Source organism: Hemitrygon akajei, chromosome 7 (genome assembly GCF_048418815.1).
Source record: "Hemitrygon akajei chromosome 7, sHemAka1.3, whole genome shotgun sequence".
Classification (NCBI taxonomy): Eukaryota; Metazoa; Chordata; class Chondrichthyes; order Myliobatiformes; family Dasyatidae; genus Hemitrygon; species Hemitrygon akajei.
Window position 1 is genome coordinate 113,735,844 of NC_133130.1, and position 26,701 is coordinate 113,762,544.

The window sequence follows — 26,701 nt, forward strand, 5'->3', positions numbered from 1 at the left end:
AGGTGAAGTGTCGCCTCACCTGGAAGGACTGTCTGGGGCCCTGAATGGTGGTGAGGGAGGAAGTGTAAGGGCAGGTGTAGCACTTGTTCCGCTTATAAGGATAAGTGCCAGGAGGGAGATCGGTGGGAAGGGATGGGGGGGACGAGTGGACAAGGGAATCGCGTAGGGAGCGATCACTGCGGAAACCAGAAGGGGGCGGGGAGGGAAAGATGTGCTTGGTAGTGGGATCCCGTTGGAGGTGGTGGAAGTTACGGAGAATTATACGTTGGACCTGGAGGCTGGTGGGGTGGTAGGTGAGGACAAAGGGAACCCTATCCCGAGTGGGGTGGCGGGTGGATGGGGTGAGGGCAGATGTGCGGGAAATGGGAGAGATGCGTTTGAGAGCAGAGTTGGTGGTGGAAGAAGGGAAGCCCCTTTGTTTAAAAAAGGAAGACATCTCCTTCGTCCTGGAATGAAAGCCTCATCCTGAGAGCAGATGCGGTGGAGACGGAGCAATTGTGAGAAGGGGATAGCATTTTGGCAAGAGACAGGGTGGGAAGAGGAAGAGAAATTGCTATTTTGGTATTGGTGTACGTGGTCAGATGTTACGAGATACAATTACACAGTCAGAGTTGCAAGCCATCGGTATCAGTCATTCTAAAAGAGAAGTACTCTGAGGTTGCAAGGGAAAACAAAAAGAGAACGCAAGATCTAGTGTGGCTGCTACAGTTACAGTGCCGGTGAACAATAACGTGTAAAGGCCATGACGAAGCAGGTACTGAGGACAGGAGTTCACCTTGAAGGTATAAGATGGGGCAAAAGTGTCACTGGGCCTAGTTGTTAGTGTTTAGCGCAACATGACGGGGAGAGGAGAGAAAGCCCGGGGGGTCGGGGAATTTGATAATACTGGCTGGTCTACGGAGGCAGCAGGAAGTGTCGACAGTATCCATTGAGGAGAGGCTGGAGTTCCGGATCGACAGAGCTCTGTCCATAAGTTTCTGCAATCTCCTGCGGTCTTGAGCAGAGCAGGTTGCACACCAATCTGTGCCTCCTCCGTTTACACTCCTTTCTGCATTGTGTGCATCAACATTAGTGCGTGTTAACCAGGGCGCGCCGAATGTCCTTTGCAGTCTGAGGAAGTGGTCGCGCTGGTGTGCCTTATTGGTTATAGCGTTTACTCTGTTGGACCAGGCCAGACTATGGACGATACTTACACCTAAAGTTTAAAGCTGTCAACCATCACCACCTCAGAACCATTGACAGATACAGGGGTAGATGTTCCGCTCTGCTTCCTGACAGCAGTACAAGCTCTTGATGACATGTTCTGCGGTGCTGCCGTCTGCGAACTTTTCCAAGTAATGGGGACGAAGCAAGCGCTTCAGCTTTGCGAGTATTTGCCCTCCAGGTGTTAGAGTAAAGCAGATGAATATGAATTTGGGGTTATAATCGCTCCAGTTCTCTTCATCTCGGACGTCAGGTCATCGCACCCGGCAGAATGTCAGTATCAGATACGCTTGCAGCGCGCACCAGCTGGGGCTGATTCGCCTTGTTAAATGCTATTTACTCAGGCCGCGACCTCGATATAAGAGGAGAACGCAACATCCGGAGAAATATAAAACGCATTAGCGCACAATATTTCTGCAGCTCTGTCTGGAAGGAGAAATGTGGAAATTTTCCGGCTCATGATAACTTGACGATTCTCGCTTTAACGGCCTGTGGAAATGTACCAAACCGAGGAACGACCTCAACCTCCTCACATCAGTAGCTTTGCCAGAGCATCCACGCCCTATTTTTCAATCTCTCGTCTCCCAGGGGTTACGACCGCTCCCAGGTAACTAACTCGCTGCCTCATGATTTGAGCCCTTTTAGGGTTAACTTTCTCAGCCATCTGCTGTAACAGTGGCAGTAATTCTTTAAGTAATTCATAATAATGTACTCCTCTTAGGTCTCTCTCTGTAACAGTAGATCACCTACATATTGAATTTAACTCCTGGGAACCCTTGTGGGAAAACTGTCCATGTATACTGTTGTCCATATATCCAGTACAGTGACACACTTTGCTGCAGTATTCTGCTTAATCATAGTCTCGGGGTGTGTCTGCACTAGAGGAAGTTAAAGGGTTAACTTTATTCAATCTATGGTGAGTCTCCAACTTCCATTGGACTGGCTATATGGGTGAATTATTTGTAGATGATATTTCTCACAAAACGCCCTTTGCTAGCACTCTCTGAATAATTTTCTCTACTTTTGCTTCTGCTTGTTTCAGAAATCCATTTTTCTTCTAGTATATGGGCCTCTCCTTACATCTTGCCATAGTTGTGTTTATGTTTAGCAAATACTGCCTGCCAATCTAAAATAATTTCTCTGGCCCATGAGTCCTCCATGTTTATTCTGCCTTCACCTGCATCTCCCCAAATATACACATCCTGTCCTTATTTCATCTTTATAGAAATACCATTATAGAGTGGAATGTCTATAGGGACATGCTTTTGATCAACATTAAATTGCAAAATCGTACAATTAATCGGATCAAATCTTAAACCCACATTCGTAATAAAATCACTTCCCTGAATATTTTCTGGAGTAGTCAGCAAGTTGATGAACACACCAAATAAGGTACACTACGTTGTCCCATCTGTATGTTTAGTGGTGTAGTTAACTTCCATGCTTGTGAATATCCAGTAAATCCAGTTAAAATAATTGTATGTTTATTTCTTAACTTGGCACATTGAATGTGGATGTGTTTAGGGTCGTTTGTAGCTGATGGTCAGAGAAGTGTTGTTAACGTCTTTTTTTCTTCTTTTTAATTTTTTTCCCTTTGTAATCTTACAAAGGAATGCTTGTAAGTGCCTCCAGTCTTTTTGTGTGTTTTTCCCCTGGCCATCAGTCTGTGGTTTTGTATTGCCATGTGCTCTTGTTTGTTTTTATGCCTCATGTGCTCCTGTCCCTGGTCCCGCTCTACTCTGGCCCCATATCACTGAGTACTCCGCCTCTCACCTGTTTCTCATTATTACCTGTCCTGCTGCCACTTCTGTCTCATTGTGCTCCACCTATCATCTGCCTCTCTGTTTATCGCTCAGTGTATTTCAGTCCTGTGTTTTCACCTGTTTGTTGCCGGATTGTGCCAGTGAGTTTTCCTGAGCCTTTCCAGCATTCGTATCTGTACTCTGTCCATTTGAATATCAACTCTGCCTGTTTCCCGATTCTGGTTTTTGGATTTCTCTGGATGTTTTGATCTCTGCCTGAACTTTGACACTGACTTTGTTTGCACCTCGGGATTTGTTACTCAATTAATATCACTGTGTGCACAGTACTGGGTCTGCGATTGGATCCCTGCTCCAGTGCCCTGACAATGCTAGACATTTGTTTACTAATGGTCAGGGGATTTTAATACGTATAAGGCTATGGGGGATTGTAGTGACACAAGTGTGAATGGGACAGTGGTGGATGACTTTCTGGAGGAAAAGTATTTGATGTAGAATGCTCAGTAGGGGGCCAGAAGTCACCTCACTTTGGTCTACCAACTGCCATTGAACATTAATTAAAAAAAGATGCATTGGTCATGATCTTTCAAGAATCACTTGATTCTAGCATGATCCTGGAGAACTGGAAAATTGCAAATGTCACTCCAGTCTTTAAGAAGGAAGAAAGACAAAAGAGAGGAAATTATAGGCTAGTTAGCCTAACATCAGTGGTTGAGAAAATGTTGGTGTCCATTATTAAGGATGAGGTTTTGGGGTACTTGGAGACTAATGATAAAATAATTCAAAGGCAGCATGGTTTCCATGAAGGGAAATCTTGCCTGACAAATCTGTTAGAATTCTTCGAGAAAGGAAGAAGCAGGGTGGACAAAGGAGGGGCAGCAATTGTCATTTACTTAAGATTTTCAGAAGGCATTTGATAAGGTGCCTTACATGAGGCTGCTTAACAAGATACAATACTATGGTGTTACAGGAAAGTTACTGGCGTGGATATAGGAATGGCTGACAGGCAGGAGGCAGTGAGTGGGAATAAAAGAGGCCTTTTCTAGTTGGCTGCTGGTAGTGTTCCTCAGGGGGTAGTGTCAGGACTGCTATTTTCCCATTGTTTGTCAATGATTTAGATTGTGGAATTGATTGCTTTGTAGCAAAGTTTGCAGATGATATGAAAATGGGTCGAGGGGTAGGTAGTGCTGAGGAAGCAATGTGATTGCAGCAGGACAGACAAATTTGAAGAATGGGCAAGAACGTGGCAGATGGAATACAGTGTTGGGAATTGTATGATAATGCATTTTTAAAAGGAACAATAGTGCGAACTGTGATCTAAATGGGGAGAAAATTCAAACATCAGAGGTGGAGAATGACTTAGGGGTCCTTACGCAAAACTCCCTGAAAATTAATTTACAGGTTGAGTCTGTGGCAAAGAAGGCAAATACAATGTTGGCAATTATTTCAAGGGGAATAAAATATAAATACAAGGAGATAATGCTGAAGCTTTATAAGACACTAGTCAGGCTGCACTTGGAGTATTGTCAGCAGTTCTGGGCCACATATCTCAGAAAGGATGTGTTGTCCAGAGGAGGTTCAGGGGAATGATTCCTGGAATGAAGAGGTTAACGTATGAAGAGCATTTGGTGGAGTTGGGCTTGTACTCACTGGAATTTAGAAGAATGTTTGGGGATCTCATTGAAACTTATTGAATGTTGAAAGGACCAGATAAGGATGTGGAGAGGATGTTTCCTCTGGTGGGGTATTCAGAAGTAGAGGGCACAGCCTCAAAAATGAGGGGTGACTTTTATAACATAAGTCAGGAGGATTTATTTCAGCCCAGGATGGTGGATCTGTGGAATGCTCTGCCACAGACTGTGGTGGAGGCCAAGTCTGTAGGAAGATTTAAAACTGAAGTTGATAGATTCCTGATTGGTCAGGGCATCAAGGGATATGGTGAGAGGGCATGTGTATGGGGTTGAATGGGATCTGGGATCAGCAATGATGAAATGGCAGGGCAGACTCAGTGAGGTGAATGCCCTAATTCTGCTCCTATGTCTTGTGTAAGAAGAAGAACCACAAGCAATGGCGTACACAATCTCAGGCACCACAGAAATGTTGCATCAGGATCCTAGCTTCTGAATGACTTGAGAATGTCATTCCATTCAGAAGTATTAACTGGGGTTTCATGAGAGAAGGAAAATACTGCAACCCGAGACGGAGGCCCATAAGCAGTTGTTCTTTGGTTCTTCTATGACTTTTGTCTGGGGTTCACACTGAGACTGAAACTTACACACATGTATCACAGTCACCTGACCCTGCTCCCTCATAGTTTCCTTTTCCTTCCTCTCTTTCTCCAGCTCTTTCAGCTCTCTCTCTAACTCTTCCCTACATTTACACAATTCCCCTGCCAGTTTCTGTTTTTCTCTCTCCACTTAAGTTGTATCTTACAGCATACATCCCATTGGAATAGCTTTTTATCCCCTTGTAATTTCTTTGATTTCTTTTCACTATGTCATTCCACAGTTCACTCCTAGTGTCCATGACCTTACACACTCAATCCTTCCTATCCACTCCTCATAGTCCGGCCATTTTCTTTGCATGCAACTATGAACATAATCTTTCCAATCTTCCAAACCCCCTGGGTTCTTCTTGTCTTTCTTTCCTTTTCCAAATTTAATATCCTAACCTAGTGGATGGTTCAACTAGAAACTAGGGTCCTAGACCTCTGTTTTCCTTTTTGAGCTGACTAAGGGACACCAAAATCTGTTGAATTTGCTATCCAACTCTTAATTAATCAATGTTTGTGCTTTATTGCACTCTGCACCAGTCCCTACACCACAGCCTGTGTACTAGTGTCTAATGAGTACACACCTGTCCCTGCACAGTCCACCTGTATACAACATCTCCCTACACCATCCCCCTGCATACTAGCATCTGATGTGCACACACCCCTTCCTATGCACTCCCCCGTGTACTAGTGTCTGATGTGTACACACCCACCCCACACCATTCCCCTGCGTACTACTGTCTGATATGTACACACTACTCCCTACACTGCCCCCCGTGTACTAGTGTCTGATTTTTACGCACTCCTTCCTACACTGTCCGATGGGTACAAGTTTTTGATGTGTTCACACCCCTCTCTACACTGACCCTTGTATACTAGTGTCTGACGTGTAGGAACACCTCGCTATGGCATCCTTGTGTGCACTAGCGGCTGATGTGTACACAGCCCTCCCTAAACCATCCCCCTGTGTACTAGTGACTGAAGTGTACACACCACTCCCTTCATCATGCCCCTGCATACTAGGTCACATGTCTAAATACCCCCCTGCACCATCTCTCTCTGTAATAGTGTCTGATGTGTACACTCCTCTTCCTGTGTCACCCTGTGTTGTACATACCCTCCCCTACACCATCCCCCATGTACTAGTGCCTGATATGTACACACACCTCCCTACGTCCTCCTGTGTACTTGTGTCTAGTGTGTACACACACCTCCCTACACAGACCCTCTGTGTAGGAGTGTTTGATGTGTTCTCACACCCCCCTACACTATCACCCTATGTACTAGTGTCTGATGAGTACACAGATTTCCCTACACTGAGCCCCTTTGTACTCGTGTCTAATGTGTATGCACACCCCCCAGTACAGGATCCCCGTGTGTACTAGTGTCTGATGTGTATACACCCCTCCGCACATCTTCCCCATGTACTAGTGTCTGATTTTTACACACCCGTCACAACACTGTCACTCTGTGTATGAGTTTTTGATGTATGTTCACACCTTACTACAGCATCCTTCTGTGTACTACTATCTGACGTATACACACCCCTCCCTAAAATATCCCCGTGCTCTAGTGTCCAATGTGTACACACCCATCCTTAACAATACCCCTGTGTACCAGTGTCTGATGTGCACACACACCTCCCTACACTGTCCACCAGTGTACTCGTGTCTGATGTTTACAGAGAGATCCCTACTTCATCCCCCTGTGTACTAGTGTCTGAGCTCTACACACAACTCACTACATTGTCCCCTTGTGTTCTAGTGTTGGATGTGTACACTCCTCCCTGCATTGTCCCCTACTGTACTAGTGTGTGATGTGTACACAAAGCTCCCAACACCATCCCCCTGTGTACTAGATCTGATGTACACACCTCCCTGCACCGTCCCTCTGTTTAGTAGAGTCTGATGTGTACATGCCCTTTCTTGCATCACTCTGTATACTAGTGTCTGATGTGTACACACCTCCCCTGTGTTGGCGCATGGCCTAGTGGGCAAGGCATCAGTCTAGTAACCTGAAGGTCACTGGTTCGAGCCTCAGCTGAGGCAGCGTGTTTGTGTCCTTGAGCAAGGCACTTAACAACACATTGCTCTGTGACGTCACCGGTGCCAAGCTGCTTGGGTCCTAGTGCCCTTCCCTTGGACAACATCGGTGGCGTGGAGAGGGGAAGGCCTGCAGCTTGGGAAACTGCCGGTCTCCCATACAACCCTGCCCAGGCCTGCGCCCTGGAAACTCCAGGCGCAGATCCATGGTCTCTCGATACTGACGGATGCCACCAATACAGACCTCTCCTACACCATCCCCTTGTGTATTAGTGTCTGATGTGTTCTCACCCCTCTTTAAACCACCCACTGTGTATCAGTGTTTACTATGTATATACTCCTCCCTTCATCCCTCTGTGTCTGATGTGTACACACCCCTCCATACATCGTCCCCATGTGTACTAGTGAATGATATGTACACTCCCCTTCCTACACCTTTTTATACTTGTTTTTGAAGTGCACACACACCTTCCTACACTGTCACCCTATGTTTTAGTGTCTGATGTGTACACACACCTCACTACAGCATCCCCATGTGTACTAGAGTCTGATGTGTACACACCCCTCCCTAAACCATCCCCCTGTGTACTAGTGTGTACACACTCCTTGCTTCTCTCCTCTGTGTACCAGTGTCTGATGTGTACACTCTCGCTTTCTTTTTACTCATTGTGAAACTGAAAAATAATTTATAGTATTCTGCTTTACGTTATTGCCTAGTTTGCCCTCATATTTCATCCTTTCCCGCCTTACAGATTTTTAGTTAGTTCTCCTCTCACCATCCTGTACAGGTGAGAACCCGCAACCCAAACACTACAAAAATAATTCAGTATTTTTTCTTTGTTTGTGTCTTTGTCCTCAGGTATTGTTTTATCTGATCTCCCTCCACTTTTTATTTTGATACAAATGATCCCTTGAGATCATTTGCTGTCATATCCTGACACCTGTGTGGTTCTGCAGTGCAGTGTACAATATCTCCAAGGAAGGTAGAAAATCTAAAACCCTTCACAACTGCTTCTCAACCCTGCAATATCAGAACTGACTGACCAAATCATTTTGATTTGAATATCCAACAGCAGCTAGATGTGTGTTAACCGTGTGCTTTAAAATGGTAAGGGATTTAATGCTGAACCCTTGTTTGAACAAACACATAACAGCATTTACTCTCTTTCTCTCTCTCTCTCTCTCTCACACACACACACACACACACACACACACACACACACACACACACACACACACACACACACACACACACACACACACACACACACACACACACACACATTTTCTCTCTCTTCCTCTTCCCCTCTCTCCCCCCACCAAGTGAACTGACATGTGGCCACACCTGACACACCTGTCACAGTCCCAACTGTTAATTCCCCATTTTCTCCTAATTTCCTCTCATGGCGACACACCTGGTTTTTATCAAGAACCCCGGCTTTGTAACCATTAGTTGCCAGATCATTGGTTTTGCCAGTGTGGTAATTAACGTTTCCTGGCTGCTTAGGATTGCGTGTTCTAAGTTTTGCTTCAGTACCGAGATTTACCTGTGAAACTCTGTCTCTCTGAGTCAAGATAAGTTTTCTAAGTTCAACCCCAGTTCTGAGGTTTACCTGTGTAACTCCGTCTCTCTGTGCCAAGATAAGAATTCCAAATTTACTCCAGTTCCGAGGTTTACCTGTGTAACTCTGTCTCTCCGTGCTAAGAAAGGTTTTGTCTGCCACTTCCCTTTCTATGCTCTGTATCAAGATAAGTTCTACCTGCCTCCTGCTTTCCTGCACTCCCTCCTGTTTGCCGTTCAACGCTCACACCCATGACTACATCCTAACTCAATCTCTGTGCCTGCGTTTGGGTTCGCCTCGTTCATTGCAACAACACCATTTGAAATATGCAGACCATTCACATTTTAAGCAGTTCAGAAAACTTGTTGCTCCAAATTATTAAGTTACAATCAGACAATATTGAGGAAATATGTTACTGTAAGACTTTAAAACAAAGAAATGTTGGAAGTTATTCACTGTGTGCAAGTTTAAAGATTAACTTTCCCACATCAACCAAAATTACAACATATTCTGACCTTTCTGTTACGCCAAACGCTGATCTGTGTTAGGATTCAGATTAAATGAACTGTTCTCTGTGCATAATGACCCACATGACTATGAATGAAACAGCAGATTTGAACACTGTACTGGGGTATCTTCCCCCACTCCCACAATACTTTTCTTGACTGGGTGAATGTGCAGTTCAGTATTTCTCTTCTGCAGTCTCTCTGCTGGCTTCTAGCCTGACCTGCATTTCTCCACACGATGCCCCTGTATTTTCTTGAGGGTAAAACACTTTAGCTGCATTGGAACTATTCTTGAAGTTAAAATCTAACTCTTGCACTTCCTTCTGCCATGGTCTAATCATTTTCCTAAGTCTGCATGCCACAGTATGTGCAGGATCACTGGAATCAAACAGTTCCAACACCTTTCTAGATTCATTGTTGTTATGAGACACTAATGTTCTTAACTATCTATTTGCTGGTTCAGGTTCCAAATAATCTCAATGTAATGTTAATCCATATACACCTTGGAACACCGTCTACAGAGCAGACACAAATGCAGCTGGGTGTTCTCCTTTCCTTTGGTAACATTTACCTAACTCTTGGAAAAATAGAGGGCTATGGGAAACCCCAGGTAATTTCTAAAGTAAGGACATGTTTGGCACAGCTTTGTGGGCCGAGGGGCCTGTATTGTGCTGTAGGTTTTCTATGTTTCTATGTTTATATCTACTGGGTCCCTGCTATTACTACCCAAAACAGTCAGTATCACATTCTTTAACTCCTCACTTGAAACCCCGGCATTTCACTGTGCTTCTGGCAATATATTCAGATGTAAGCATACTATAATCAATTTCCTTTCCTTGGCATCATCTGTACCGTGTATTGCTGTTTGGTGATTACTTGCCTGGAACAGCTCCCTGGGATCATCCCCAGGCAAAAAAAATATGCCCTGCTATCCTGAGCAATATCCCTCAGCTGCTGTATCCTGGATGGGGTTGTGTATATATATTCTGGTTTTGATTTTCTGCCCTGGCTGCCACCTCACTAATAGTAACTGGGGGAGCCAATCAGCTCCTTTTGGCTACAAGTTGGTGGAGCATCCCTGGGAAGAGACTCCTCATTGCAATAGCATCTGGTCGCCTTATCTGCTGAATCACTCCTATCTATATCTTCATATACACCCTACTCCCCTCTTTCAGATCCAGAAGCACATATTATTCCGTTCTGTGTAGCAAGTGCGCCCTGCAGCTTTTGTATCTGCTTTAAATACTTCCTGCGATCTCCGGTGTTGGGTTTCTTTTCATGTATTGACTTCAGTATCACATTCATAGCCGTCTATAAATTCCTGCATTGTTTCCTCAGTCCCTCCATTTATTAGCTTCTTTTTTTTGTTTACTCTTTTCCTCCAGCAGTTTTTCACATTGTAACTGAAACTGGTACATCGCTGTCAAATCCAGACTTCTGCACCCTGAATATCAGCAAGCTTCTCTTTAGGGGTTTTTTTTTTGTAATTTTTTTTATTGAAGTTCATCATCAAGCAAACATTTCCATAAGATGTATTTCAGACATTGTACATATATATCATATAATCGTATATATCACAAATCTCCACAAAGTATTTATCTGAGGTACACATTTATAGAAAAGAGTGGAAAGAAGAAACAAGCAAAAGGAAAGAACTATGTACAAGTAGGGAGTGATCTTTTTTTTTACAACAGATTCATTGATTTGTGAGAATAAAATCAGGCCTATGAGGCATTATGTAGTTAAACCATTTTTCCCAGTATGAATCAAATTGTTCCAGCTTATGATTAGCAGATGCTGTTATCTTCTTCATTTTGTAAATGTCCATTGTAATTTCCATCCATGTATTTAAAGTTGGGCTCTCCTGTGATAACCATTTCTTAGTAAGAGTCTTTTTACCAGCCACTAACAGTATATTCATTAAATATTTATCTCTTTTCAACCATTCTTGAGGTATATATCCAAAATATATGGTCTTACTCTCTAAAGGTATTTCACATTTAAAGATGTCTTGTAGGGCATTGTGTATCCCCCTCCAATAATTTTTGATAACAAGGCAGTCCCAAAAAATATGATAATGATTTGCATTTTGATTTCCACAATTTCTCCAGCAAACAGGGAGGTTACTATCATAATGGGATTTCTGAGAGGGTGTAATAAAATATCTTATCAAGTTTTTCCATCCAAACTCCCTCCATTTCTGTGAACTGGTACACTTCCATTGATAACTCCATATTATTGTCCATTCTTCCTCAGATATAATTATCCCTCCTTCCTTCTCTATTATAGCCTTCTGATGACATTCTAGGTTTTCCTCTTCTGATCTTTCTCACTCTGCATGAATATTCTGCTGAATTCTAAGTTTTCACTTTCTTCCATTATTTTAGCTTTCTGCAGACATTTTATCCAATCATCAATTAAACAGCTAACTGCTACTGGCTTCTCTAATCATTTAAATGCCTTACCTGACAATTTCCCTTGAGCACTCATCCATAGAACTTCCCCAGTGCTTTTCCCTTCACTGCCAGTGTGAGTATGCCTTGTATTGTGACAGTTTCCCCCAACATGCATTTCTGGAGGAATCTCCTCCAATGAAAACAATCCAAGTCCTTCAGACTTGCAGATTGCAGCAAATTCTTCACCCTGAGACAGTAACTGTTAACTGCCCAGCCCCAGATCTCTCTGTACATCACCAATGTAGTAGGTCTCAATTTCCTGCTGATTCAATGAAGGATTTATCCTCGAGCCCCCTGTAGTTCTTTCTGGTCAACAAATCCAAAGAAGAAAAAGCATTCTAAAGGGAGGATGAGGCGATCACGGCTGAGAAGTGAAGTCAAATACAGCATTAAAATAAAAGGGTGTGCATACAATATAGCAAAAATTAGTGGGAGGCTGAATGATTGGGAAGCTTTAAAATCAACAGAAGGCAAATTTTAAAAAAGCAATAAAAGGAAATATGAAAGCTAACCAATAACATAGAATAAGATTGCAGAAGTTTTACTTTCAGATGTATAAAGAGTAACATAGAGGCATATTGGAGCACTGAAACAAGACATCTGAAAGGTGGAAGGTAAAAGGAACAGCAGACAAACTGAATAAGAACTTTGCATCAATCTTCACTGTAGAAGACACCAGCAGCATGCCATAAATTTGATTATTATCAGGAATGAGTGGAGTCACCATTACAAAGGTGAAAATGCTTGAGAAGTGTCTGAAGGTAGATAAGCCACCTGAACCAAATGAACTAGATTTCTGAATGAGGCAGTGGGACAGTTTGGTGTGGTTTTGTAGTAACCTTTCCAGATTAGTAATTCTGGAATGATTTTGAAGGATTGGAATATTGCAAAACTCACTCTGCTCTTAAGAAGGGAGGAAGCTAAAAGACGGGGAAGTATAGGTCATTTAGCTTTCTTCAGCAGATGGCGAGATGTTAGAGTCCATTATTATGGTTAACATTTTGGAGTATTTGATGCACACAATAAAACACGCCGGTCAGCATGGTTTCCTTCAGGAGAAATTTTCCTGACAAATCTGCTGTTATTCTTGGAGGAAATATAGGCAAAGGAGATACTTTTCATTTGTATTTTCATAAGACCTTTGACAAGACATCAGACATGATGCTACTAAACAAGATGAGAGACCATAGTATTACGGAAAGATACTAGCATGGACAGAAGATTGGCTGACTAGTAGAAGACAAAGACCAGGTATGGAGGGGGCTTGTTCTAGTTGGCTGTTGGTAACTAATGGTGTCAGTGTTGAGTCTGCTACACTTCACATTATATGTTAATGATTTAGATGATGGAATTGATGGCTTTGTGGCCAACTTTGCGGACGATGCAATGGTAAGAGGAAGGGCAGGTAGTATTAAAGAAACATGGAATTTGGAGAAGGAGATTAGGAGGAAGGGCAAAGAAGTGGCAGATGGAATATAGTGCAGGAAATTCATGAACATTGGTGGATGGATTAAAAGGCATTGATTACAGGAAACAATTTCAGAAATCGGAGGTGTAAAAAGTTGCTTGGGAGCCCAGATGTAGGATTTCCTAAATATTAACTTGCAATTGCGTCAGTAGTAAGGAAAGCAAATACAATGTTCCATGTTCATTTTGAAGGGACTGGGATATAAAAGGATGCAATACCTAGACTTTATAAGACATCAGTCAGAATATATTTGGACTAATGTGAACAGTTTTGGACCACATAGCAAGGTAAGCATGTGCTGACATTGGTACGTTTGATTCCTCTAGGCCTGTATTCGCTGTGTTCAGATGAAGGGGAAGGGGATCTCATCGAAACCTACTGAATATTGAAAGGTCCAGGCTGAGTGGATGTGGAGAGGATGTTTTAAATGTCTCGTGGGGAGTCAAAGGCCAGAGATCACCGCCTCAGAATCGAACGCCATCCACTTAGAACAGAGATGAAGAAGATTTTCTTTATCCAGGTGATGGTGAATCTGTGGAATTCATTGCTGTAGACAGGCGAGGGCAAGATTCAGGGTGTAATTAAAGTGGAGGTTGGTCGGTATTTGAATAGTAAAGGAAGACGGCAGGACAATGGATACTAACCAAATGGCGGAGCAGATTCAGCGGGCCGAATGGCCCAATTCTGCTCTAATATTGCGAAATAGTGGTTTCAGGGGGAAGCGCTAGATGCGGATGCAGGTAAGAGCGGGTGGCCAGGTGACGGGTAGCAGCCACCGCTACAGATTCTCGGGCCGGAAGCGCCTCCCTCCTTGGTCCCAGCCCGGAGCTCCGCTGTGGAGCCCAGGCCTGGAAGCGTTTCCTCGGCTGAAGGAGCCACGCATGCGCAGTGCCACTTCCCGCCGTGAACAGGTGCCGCTGTACAGTTTGATACGGAGACCAGAAACTGCGATGTAGCTGGACGGAGGAGAGTCCCTTCGTCGTGTCGGACCTCCCCGTCACAGTACAAGAGGCCACAAATCGATAGGGCAGAATGATGGGAGGGATTAAATTGACTGGAGGCATCGGAGGGCCTGAGCGGCTCGGGCAGCGCCTGTGCTCCGCTGCACTGCCAACTAACTCCCCTCACGGAACTGGCGGCTTTTGAGAAGTTTTCCAGTTCTCCCTGGTGGGAGTTCTGTGAAATCCCCCCTCTGGCATTTCTGATTCAGATTTATTTATCACATGAAAATTCACCCCCATCTCCTCTTTTAGCCCTCCTGATTTCTATCTTCTGGGTTTGGTTGTGTTACTTATACTCCTTAAACACCTCATCTGACTCAAACTGCCTCTACCTGATGTGCACCTCCTCCTTCTTCGGGATTAGCTTGCAGACTGAGATAGGGCTGAGGGCACAGAGCGGGACATTGGGATTCATTTTGGGGACTGACATCGGGTTGTGGGATTACTTTCGGGATTTCCTCAAATTGTGATGAGAGCGTGTGTCCGCAGGTTTGGTCTGATACGGAGCTGTAAGAACAGAGCCAGACAATGCAATTAATTTTGAGACAGACATGGGGTGGTTGGGTAGCGTGGGGCAGTGGGATTAGTTTAGGGAATGACACTGGGCTGTGGGGAGTGTTAGGATAGAGGTATTAGTTTGGGGACTGACACAGGGCTGTGTGGGGAGAGTGGGGCAGTGGGATTAGTTTGCAGACTGACATGGTTGTGGGGAGTGAATGGGTAGTGGTATTAGTTTGGGGTCTGACACAGGACTGGCTAGCCAGGCCCCTCTGAATTTCGACTCTTTAATAAATCAATGCACTCAATCGGTTTGAAATAGTTTTGTTATTGTCACGGATAGTGAACTATAATGGAAAGCTTTTATTTTCTTGCCACCCAGACAGTTCATTTTTATATAATTACACTGAGATTATAAAACAGAAAACAGAATGCAGAATATAGTGTTACCGTTACAGAGAGTGCACTGCAGGTAGACAAAGCCAACATCTATTCCAACTTACTACCTCATCTTCAATGCCAAGCGACTAAACCTCCTTGACCATGCGGAATTTTGTCAAAGGCCTTGCTAAAGTTTATAAAGACAGCATTCACTGCCTTGCCTTCAACTGTCCAGGTAGCTTCTTGAAAAACTCTATAACATTGGTTAGACATGACCAACCAAGCATAAAACCATGTTGACTATCCCTAATCAGTTCCTGTCTATCCAAATACTTATATATACAGTCCCTTAGAATACCTTCCAATAACTTCCCCACTGCTGACATCAGACCCACCGGCTTATAATTTAATGGCTTATTCTTAGAGCCTTTGTTAAACAGAACATCATTAACTATCCTCCAATCCACTGACACATCACCTGTGGCTAAGGAAGTTTTAACTAAGTCTGGTTGGGCATCTAAAATTTCTGCACTATCCTCCCACACGGTCTGAGAGAAACCCTAAGGATTCTCCTTCACCTTGTTTGCTCGATCAACCCTCCTAATTTCCTTCTTGAGTATTCTCTGGCATTTCTTATACTCTTTAAGTACCTCATTTGTTTGTGCTTGCCTACTCCTACAATGCACTTCCTTTTTCTTAAGCAGACCCTCAATATCTTTTGAAAACCTAGGTTCCATAAACCATTTATTCTTGCCTTTTACACTGACAGAAGTACACAAACTCTGCTCTCAAAATTTCCCTTCCCACCTACAAGTACGCCTTTAGCAGGAAACAACGCATTCCAAACTCTCACCTGCCAGTTCCTTTCTGATTACCATCAAAATTGGCTTTTCTCCAATGCAGAATTTCAACCCGAAGACCAGCCCAAACCTTTTCCTTCATTACCTTGAAACTAATGATCACTAGCTGCAAACTGATCTGCTACACAAGCCTCTGTCATCTGCCCTGGCTCACTCCCTAGTGGGACATCTATTATCACTCTCTCTCGAGTTGGAAATTCTACGCACTGATTGAGAAAATTTTCCCGAACCCCTCTGACAAGCTCTTTTCCATCAACTCCTCTTGCAGTACGGGGGTCCCATTTGTTATGTTTTGTAACTTCAAAATATTCAAAGGAAGACATGGGAGTCTGAAATGAGGCTCTGACTTAATGTTTACATTATGCAAGGTGCTCACTTATCCGTCTTTTCCTTGGTAGTTTTATTCTTTTTCTACTGGTTCCTGAAATGTTCTCAGTCCTCTGGCCTCACCTCTTTCTATGCTCTTTGATTCTATATTTACCTTGATGATCTTGGATGACCATGGTTGGTTCATGTTTCTACTGGATCCCTCTGTCCAATTGAGATCAATGTCTGCTGAGTGTTATGAACCAGCTGTTTGAACATCTGCCACTACCCGTCCACTGACCTGTCCCTGAACCTACTTACCCCATCCACCCCAGACAACTCCACCCTCACACCTGTGTAATTGCCCTTATGTAGGTTGAGGTCACTGGTTCTGGGTCCGAGTGTTCACCCTCCAACTGTGCCTGGAATTCTCCCATGTTGTGTTCACTTCTTCTTTGAAGATCATTTGCCACAAGATCTCTTATTAATACCACCTCATTACACAGAAGCACATGTGAAACAGCCTGTTCCTGGGCTGGTTCTGTAACGTACTGCTGTACAAAACAGTCCCTGACCACTCCACAGTTCCTCTTCCACTCTACATTGCCAGTTTGATTAGTTTTATCAACCTACAGATTAAAATCACCAATAACAATCATAATTCCCTTCTTACCTCCCTGATTATTTCCCATTTGTGCTTGGTGCTATTGAGACACCTGGGGTACTGGAGACCATTCCTACCCACGTGCTTTTCCCCCTGCTGATCATTATTTCCACACAGCTTCATTTCCTATCACTGTCCTTACATCGATATCCACCCATATGAAGAACAAAACCATCCTCTTCCTCCTCCTCCCTTCTGCTGAGCATTGAATATGCTAGAGTACTGTGTTCCCAGTCTCAAATACCTGCTGGATTTTGGTGTTTAAATCTGAGGTTCTTTTATAAGTCAGAAACAAGGCATAAAACTTGTTCCTTCATGATTGTTTTATTCAAAGTTGGTAGAACAGGAACAGAACTGAGATAGGGGTCTAATACGTAAAGAACAGAGAGAAAGTAAAGATAACACCAAACATAAAACTGCTAACTCCAAAGATAAAAGAAATTCCATTCAAATCTATAGATAGTAATAATCCAATTAGAAAACTCTTAGGCAATACTCAGTAAAAATCAACCAATGAGAAAACACTTGCTCACTTGATAAAGTACAAAGAAACTTTCATAATTATACTTTGTACAGCCACCAGAGGCATATTAAATTGTTATGCATATAAAGACAACTTAAAATACAAGCAGATGATTGATTACTAAACTAGAGAGCTAACTACCAATGTCATTCTACCTCAACGCAGAGATTTGAGGGATGAAGAACATGTCAGATGTAACAGCAGTCAGCTCATCTCCTTCGTCAGTCTGCAGAAAGTCATGCAGGGAATTCAAGGGAAACCTCTTCACTCAGAGAGTGGTGACTGTTCACCACAGGGAGAGCGAGAAGTGAACAGAAACAAATTTAAAAGGACTGTCATGGAACAGAAACTCTGGCAGGGACCAGCTGGGCTGAGTTGACTCTCTACTGTACACTGAGTGTGTTGAGATTCACTAAGCACCTGAGACAAAGTTTAAAGTAGATTTATTAGTCACAGATCCAGAATATTAAGACTCCAGTCCCATTAAAGGTGAACATCAGCAGAAGAAACTCTTCCCATGCCCAGTGACCAGGGTGCAGAACTGGGTGTGATGAGCAGCAGTAATAATTGCAGAGTTCAACACCAACAGTCACTTTTGAACTTGATTCAACAGCTGTGATGGTTAAACATCCAGGAAGCAGCTTATTTAAACCTTTTTCCCAGTGTGAACCCGGTAGTGTGCCTCAAGGTGGGATGATTGAGTGAATCCCTTCCCACATTCAGAGCAGATGAACGGCCTCTCCCCAGTGTGAACTCGGTAGTGCGTCACAAGGTGGGATGACCGAGTGAATCCCTTCCCACAGTCTGTGCAGGTGAACGGCCTCTCCCCAGTGTGAACTCGCTGATGTACCTTCAGTTGAAATGACTGAGGAAATCCCTTCCCACAGTCTGAGCAGGTGAACGGCCTCTCTCCAGTGTGAACGCGGTAGTGCGTCACAAGGTGGAATGATCGAGTGAATCCCTTCCCACAGTCTGTGCAGATGAACGGTCTCTTCCCAGTGTGAACTGACTGGTGTGACAGAAGGTAGGATGACCGAGTGAATCCCTTCCCACAGTCTGTGCAGTTGAAAGGCATCTCCCCTGTGTGAATTCGCTGATGCGCCTTCAGTTGAAATGACCGAGAGAATCCCTTCCCACATTCAGAGCAGATGTATGGCTTCTCCCCAGTGTGGACTTGCTGATGGACCTTCAGTTGACATGACCGAGCGAATCCCTTCCCACAGTCTGTGCAGATGAACGGTCTCTCCCCAGTGTGAACCGACTGGTGTGACAGAAGGTAGGATGACAGAGTGAATCCCTTCCCACAGTCTGTGCAGGTGAACGGCCTCTCCCCAGTGTGAACTCGCTGATGTGCCTTCAGATGAGATGACTGAGAGAAACTCTTCCCACAGTATGAGCAGGTGAATGGCCTCTCCCCAGTGTGAACTCGCTGATGTACCTTCAGATGAGATGAATAAAGAAATCCCTTCCCACAGTCTGAGCAGGTAAACAGCCTCTCTCCTGTGTGAACTTGCTGATGTACCTTCAGATGAGATGAATAAGGAAATCCCTTCCCACAGTCTGAGCAGGTAAACAGCCTCTCCCCAGTGTGAACTCTCTGATGTGCCTTCAGTTGAGATGACTGAGAGAAACTCTTCCCACAGTATGAGCAGGTAAACAGCCTCTTCCCAGTGTGAACTCTCTGATGTGCCTTCAGATGAGATGACTGAGAGAAACTCTTCCCACAGTCTGAGCAGGTGAACGGCCTCTCCCCAGTGTGAACTCGCTGGTGTACCTTCAGCTGTGATGATCGTGAGAATTCCTTCCCACAGTCTGAGCAGGTGAACGGCATCTCCCCGGTGTGAACTCTCTGATGTGCCTTCAGTTGAGATGAATAAGGAAATCCCTTCCCACAGTCTGAGCAGGTAAACAACCTCTCTCCTGTGTGAACTCGCTGGTGCGCTTTCAGTTGAGATGACCGAGTGAATCCCTTCCCACAGTCTGAGCAGGTGAATGGCCTCTCTCCAGTGTGAACTAATTGGTGTGCCTGTAGGTTCCATAACTGAGTGAATCCCTTCCCACAGTCTGAGCAGGCGAATGGCCTCTCTCCAGTGTGAACTCGCTGATGGACCTTCAGTTGAGATGATCGAGCGAATCCCTTCCCACAGTCTGAGCAAATGAACGGCATCTCCCCAGTGTGAACTGACTGGTGTGCCAGAAGGAAGGATGACAGAGTGAATCCCTTCCCACAATCTGTGCAGGTGAACGGCCTCTCCCCAGTGTGAACTCGCTGATGTGCCTTCAGATGAGATGACTGAGAGAAACTCTTCCCACAGTCTGTGCAGGTGAACGGCCTCTCCCCAGTGTGAACTCTCTGATGTGCCTTCAGATGAGATGAATAAGGAAATCCCTTCCCACAGTCTGAGCAGGTAAACAGCCTCTCCCCAGTGTGAACTCTCTGATGTGCCTTCAGATGAGATGACTGAGAGAAACTCTTCCCACAGTCTGTGCAGGTAAACAGCCTCTCCCCAGTGTGAACTCTCTGATGTACCTTCAGATGAGATGACTGAGAGAAACTCTTCCCACAGTCTGTGCAGGTGAACGGCCTCTCCCCAGTGTGAACTCGCTGATGTACCTTCAGCTGTGATGACTGAGAGAATTCCTTCCCACAGTCTGAGCAGGTGAATGGCATCTCCCCGGTGTGAACTCTCTGATGTGCCTTCAGATGAGATGAATAAGAAAATCCCTTCCCACAGTCTGAGCAGGTAAACAGCCTCTCTCCCTTCTGAACTCACTGGTGAGTCTGCAGTTTGGCTCAGTGAGTGAATTTCTTCCTACACACAGAGCAGATGAATGACCTCTCTCTCCACTGGGGTCTCAGCAGGTCGGCTGAATGAGAGAATCCCTTGTTGTTGTGTTTGAGATTCTCCTACACGCATTCTTTGCTGTTTCTAACCTGTAAAAAGATTTACACAAGACATCAATGGGTGAAGGATGACACTTCAGATGAAATACATTTCAGTCTGTATGGTGAGCTCTGATATCACAATCTTCTAAATTCCAGCGAGTATAAGCCTAAAACCAGGACAAAGGTGTTTGATATCATTATGTACCCCGAGATAATTATACAAAACACCTTCTCACGGGTACAATGGCCCAGAACAAGAGGAGGCAAAACAAAGGTAATTTTCTCAAGAATTAAAGCCCATGGACAGACTTTGTTCTTTTCTCCATGCAGCACTAATTGACATTTACAGTGACCGGAAGGTTCAATCTTCATCAGAGAACTACGTTTTTGTTTCGAGGTCCTAATCCACTCACTCCCATTCCCTCCGCCTGCGCTTCCCACGAACAGGCCGTGAAGCACTGGAAGGACGCCCATGGCTCCCCCTGTACCCAGAAATCCCCACGAACGAGATAGCTGTCTATTCGTCACGGTCCCAAACATGCGCATGCGCCGTAAAATGGCGTCGGCACCGTCGCTAATCAAAAGAAATCTTCACTTGGACTCGGGTACGGATCGTGGGGTTGAGAGAGAGACGGGGGGGCGGGAAGGACCGGGACTGTCCCGGCTGAAGGGGGACACAGTGTGTGCAGAGCTCGCAACAATTCTCCTTCAGCCGCGATGCGGGCGCCTGTGCTGCTGAAACTCCTGCCCAGAGCCCCGATCTTACCTCCTCTTTCTTCTTTTGTGCTGATGGCGGCTTGCAGCGCTCAGGAAGAAGCATTACTGCCACCTACTGTACCGGAGTATGAAGGGAGCGTGACAGGGATCAGATCCGAACTCCCAAACCCGCTTCGAATGAAAAATTCACCAGGGACTGACACGACCCATGCCTCAGGTGCCAGAATATCCTGCCAGGCACCCCAGATCTCCCTCTAAACAGTTTCCCACAATTCAACGAATATCTGCGGTACACCACACCATGATCATATTTTCCACTGACTCAGGGACTTACAAAAAGTCACACCACCCGTTCCCATGCTCAGCAGCAAGTGCCAAAGTGGAGTGCAAATCCGTATGTCCAAACCTCAGTCTCATCAACTAAAATCAAATTTAATATCACCGGCATATGCCGTGCAATGAAATACATGATAAATAAATATGGACCAAAACAAACCCATTTTATATATATAAATAAGTAGAGCAAATGATGAGGTAGTGTTCATGAGTTCAATATCCATTCAGAAATCAGATGGCAGAGGGGAAGAAGCTGTTCCTGAATTGCCTTCAATTCAGTGTGTGCCTTCAGGCTTCTGTACCTCCTTCCCGATGGTAACAGTGTGAAGAGGCCGTGTCCTGGGTGGTGGGGATCCTTAATGATGGACACCGCCTTCCTGAGGCACCTCTTCCTGAAGATGTCTTGGATACTACAGAGGCTAGTCTCCATGATAGAGCTGACCAATTTTACATCTCTCTGCAGCTTACTTCAATCCTGTGCACTAGGACCCCTCATACCAGTTGGTGATACAGCCAGTCAGAATGCTCTGTAGAAGTTTTTGAGTGTTTTAGGTGACAAGCTGAATCTCCTCAAACTCCTAATGAACTATAGCCACTGTTTCACCTTCTTTATAACTGCATCGATATGTTGGGACCAGGTTACATCCTCACAGATGTTGACACCCAGGACCTTGAAGTTGCTCACTCTCTCCACTTCTGATCCCTTTTTGAGGATTGGTTTGTGTTCCCTCATCCTACCCTTTCTGAAGTCCACTGTCAGCTCTGTGGTCTTGTTGGCATTGAGTGCAAGGTTGTTGCTGTGACACCACTCAACTAAGTGGTGTATCTCTCTCCTGTACGCCTTCTCATCTCCATCTGAAATTCTCCCAACAATAGATGTGTAGTCAGTTTCAAAATACCTGGCGTATTTCTACGTCATTGGGCGCTGAAGGCAAAAGTAGCACAGACGTAGATCTACTACGTGCTTTGGCGCTCAAGGTGTTAGTGAGTCTAGGTCCGACCTCACTCACGTCATGTACACTAACGCAGTGTAACACAGGATGCTGAATTGTGCAGACCTAGTTGGTACACTGTAGATACAAGTTTTGTTTACAAGGTCTGTGAAAATTTTGTGAAGGAAGATGGCGTCATTAAATTGTAAGAAATGAAAATATGAAGATGAAAACAGACATTTTAAGCCACAGTGGGAGGAAGATTTTGCATTCACCGTTAAAGGAGGTAAACCTTTGTGTCTTATCTGCAATATGTCACTCAGTCATTACAAAGCCAGTGATTTGAAACGCTACTATGAAACAAGTCACAAACACTTTTCAGCTGATTATCCACGTAAATCCGAATTATGGAAAAACAAATTAACTGTTAAAATCATCTCTAAATAGCCAGCAGACACTGTTGACAATGTTCAGTAAGGAAGCCAATACAATGACTGAAGCTAGTTTCGTTATGTCGTGGAATACTGCTTGTGCTAAACGCCCATATTCTGATGGCGAATTTGTTAAGAAGAATATAGCTGAAGATGTTGCAGTGTTAGATCTAAATAACACAAAACTTCAGCGACTAATAGCACAAACACCAGTTTCACGCCACACTACAGAGAGGCGTATCTCCCAGATCAGTGCTGATGTTGCAGGCAACTTGCAAAATGATGTAAAGAATTCCCTTGCATTCAGCTTAGTTCTTAATGAATCTACAGACATACAAGACAACCCACAACTGGCGGTATTTATTCGTTATGTTTCCTCTGATGTAACTGTGAAAGAAGAGATGTCGGACTTGGTGGCATTAAAAGAAACAACTCGTGGTGTTGACATTAAAAATGCGCTTGACAGAGCCTTAACAAATGCTGATGTTCCACTGAATAAACTTGGCAGTGTTGCAACAGATGGAGCACCTGCAGTGGTGGGGAGAATGCAGGATTAATTGCACTTATGAAAAGTGATCCCAGCTTTCCAGAGTTTCTCCCTGTTCATTGCATTATTCATCGTGAACACCTAGCAGCCAGATACTTCAAGTATGAAGATGTTATGAAATCAGTCCTTGAAATTGTCAATTTCATACCCTTAACTGGGAAGACCCACCGCCAGTTCAAAAATATTATTGAAGAACTGGAGCTTGAAGATAAACCCAGTGATGTCTCTTTCTACTGCATTGTCAGGTGGCTGTCAAGCAGCAATGTCTTGAGTAGGTTTGTGGATCTGTTGGAGCCTATTATTACTTTTCTTAAAAAGATCCTATCCTCAACTGGAAAATGATGAATGGATGCAAGATCTGATGTTCCTTACTGATATAATCAATCATCTACAAACTCTCAACTTGGCACTCCATGTCAGGGTCCGGTCTACAGTCCACATTCCGGTTTACGGTCCGGTCCGCGGACTCCAGACTCTGGATCCTCCAGCTGTCCCTTGTTTCGGTTGGACTTAACCATAAGCACCTGATGCTCATCTGGGGACTGCGAATATAAGTGGCCCTGGGATTGAGTGTGGTGGGGTCTCATCTTGTCGAGCTTCCCTGGGAGCAAACGGCTGGTGGAAGGCTAGAATGGCCATTTGCCATCTTTAGGCTGGGATGGAGAGCCATTGCTTCTTGGAGCCTTGCTGTCAGTAGTCAGAGCTGTCATTGCGGTACAGATTCGGCCGTTTCCCGGTCCAGCTGGGTGGCCGTCAGCCACTCTGAGCTAGGTAGGTATCCGGTTGTTTCTGTAGCTAGTCAAGGTTGCTAGCCGTAACTGCGACTCAGAGTACCCCCGATACAGAGATCGAACTGTCTGTCGTTCTTCGGTGTTTGTCTCTTCCTGTCCTCGCCCCGTGGGGTAAGTCAGGCTGTTCTGCCGTTGCCCTGCGGGGGGAATCTGTCTTGTCTTGTCCTCGCCTCCGTGGGTAAGTCAGGCCATTCTGCTGTTACCCAACGGATGGTCCTGCCCCACTTTGGTGTGGAGTGAAAGTTGAGCCTTGGCTTGTCGAAGGATAAGCCCCGGCTCTATGTCTATGTACTGTCCAGTCTCATGTTAGTGCCTTGTTAAAGATGAGTCCCGGGTTGTCGGAGAAGTCGTGGCTCTATGTTGATGTACAGTTCCTGGTCTGTCTCCAAGCTTCCAGCCTCTGAGTTATGCAAGCCTCAAGACCCCGGCCTCGGGCCTCGAGACCCCAAGACCCCGGCCTCGGGTCCCAAGACCCTGGCCTCAGGCCCCAAGACCCTGGCCTCAGGCCCCAAGACTCGGGCCTCAAGACCCCAGCACCACAAGCCTCAGGCCTCAAGCTCCAAGACCCCAGGCCTCGTCATGTCTTCGCCTGGTTTGGGGTCTGAGCCTGAGTGAAGACCCAGGTTCTGGGTCCTTGTCCAGTCTCGGGCTCGGAGTCCATGCCCAGGCTCCTTGTTCCCAGTCCCTCATCCTGGTCCTGCTTCCCTAGCCTGGTCTGCGACCTGTCCCGTCCCCTAGTTTTGTCCCATCCTTTTCCTAGTACATGTCTGTGTCTTGCATTTGGGTCCATTCCCAACGCCCCCCATTATGACACTCCAGGGGAAGTATAAGATTGTTTCTCATCTTACTCAGACAATTTTCAGCTTTCAGAATAAAATAAGAATTTTTCAAAGAGACATATTGTCAAGTAACTTCAATCACTTTCCCAATCTCAGTAGGAGAGTAAATGCGTTCCCTGATATTGAAATATAAAACCACAAACTGGAAGAATACAAAGATAAATTACAAGGACTGCTTGATAATTTCCTAGCCAGGTTTGATGACCTGCAGAAGTTGAAGCCCTGCTTCGCCTTTCTTGTAAATCCATTCATGGTTGATGTGGTCAATGATGGATGTCCAATTCTTGAACCTCTGGTTACAGAATCATCTGCTGTGGAAACGGAATTACGGGAGGACCTGGGTCTAAAGATGATCCATAAATCCCAGTCTACAATTGAGTTCTGGAAACAAGTTTCAAAAATAAAATATCCTAAACTGAAGAAAACTAGTGTGGGACTCATCTCAATTTTCAGCACAACATACTGCTGTGAATCATTGTACTCTGTATTGAAGTTTGTCAAGTCAAAGCATTGTGCAATCCTTACAAATCAACACCTGACGGAGCTAATTCGTACAGCCTTGACAACCTATCAGCCAGGTTTTCAACAACTCACAGCCAAGATAGAGATCCACAAGAATCTCTACTGGCAGTAAATAGCAGCTTTAATAGCCTGATAATTGTAGCATTGTCTGTTTATGTCATAAAAATATGTAAATTATGATTACTGAATCTAATACAAATTAACAGTTTAAAAAAGTACATGCATGAATAAATATTATTGCGTACTGTATATGTATTTAACATTTATATAAAATGTTTGGAACAAAATGTGTATGTAACAATAAAAACGTGTGCGTAAACTTTGTTCATGTCTTGCGGCTCTCAGACATCTGAAGTTAATCGTATGTGGCTCTTACATTAAGTAAGTTTGGCCACCCCTAGACAAGAGACTCAATAACACCCTGCTTACTGAGGCAAAGTGATCGATGCGCATGCGTAAAAGTCGCAGAGCGTTCCCGAAAATCGCGTATGCGCGTATTGGGTAATTGTCATTGGAGGATCAATTCACCCCCGTCAATCTCCTGGGGGGAGGGTTCAGAGTAATTAGAAAATCTCCCGGATCAGCCATGTAGTATCCTGTGGTCTTTGTAATGCTGTGGGAAATGACAAGAACCTGAAATAATACTAATGAGGAATTGAGGATATAAGAAAATCATTTTGAACTTGTGTGACCTCTGGCTAAAAGAATAATTGGGACTGAACAGGAATTTTTGAATTGAAGTGAACTCTTGTCTTCAGCAGTTAGAAAAAAACAACAGGCTTTTGCTGGTTCCCTTTTAATTTGCAGAGAAGCATTGGGAATTTGATAAATAATAAATACATTGTACCTTTGTTTGAGTGGGAGGGGAGGAAGACTCAACGATAAGGTCAGGAATGAACATCTGTGTGTAATTAAGTCAAGGCCTTGCAAAGAGAATAACTGATAAGGACTGGACAGTACATCCATCTATAATTAAACTTTGATGTAGCGGACCCTCTTATCTAAGTAAGTTTTGCACCAACAGACTTGGTGGGCATGCCAGTTTTAATAACATCTTGCAACAGTAATGCATGGGACTTACTATGTATAAATATACCTTGTAACCTGAGTTACTCCACTTGTCGGAGGGTGGCAGTACTTCGACAACTGGGTCTCAAACTCCTGCAGGAGGGTGCGCAATAAACTGTGGTGATGATA

General features: G+C 44.5%; 2 protein-coding genes across 4 annotated transcripts in view; one reads left to right on the forward strand and one right to left on the reverse strand.

Annotated features, from left to right (window-relative positions):
- Positions 1-1,694: 1,694 nt before the first annotated feature.
- Positions 1,695-26,701, forward strand: part of LOC140730822 (uncharacterized) — a 79,756-nt gene continuing 54,749 nt past the window's right edge. For 2 of the 3 annotated variants that reach the window (XR_012099685.1, XM_073051766.1), the window contains exon 1: positions 1,695-1,810. The gene's annotated coding sequence lies outside the window, so the exon portion shown is untranslated. Of the gene's footprint in view, positions 1,811-13,748; positions 13,790-26,701 lie in introns of those variants that run through there. The other variant, XM_073051767.1, reaches the window with a different exon arrangement.
- Positions 17,285-21,237, reverse strand: LOC140730819 (uncharacterized). Its single transcript, XM_073051763.1, has 2 exons — positions 21,156-21,237; positions 17,285-20,437 (listed from the first exon to the last, which is right to left on the reverse strand). Exon 2 carries the CDS (start codon positions 20,171-20,173, stop codon positions 18,149-18,151), a length of 2,025 nt encoding a protein of 674 aa, XP_072907864.1. The 5' UTR covers positions 20,174-20,437; positions 21,156-21,237; the 3' UTR covers positions 17,285-18,148.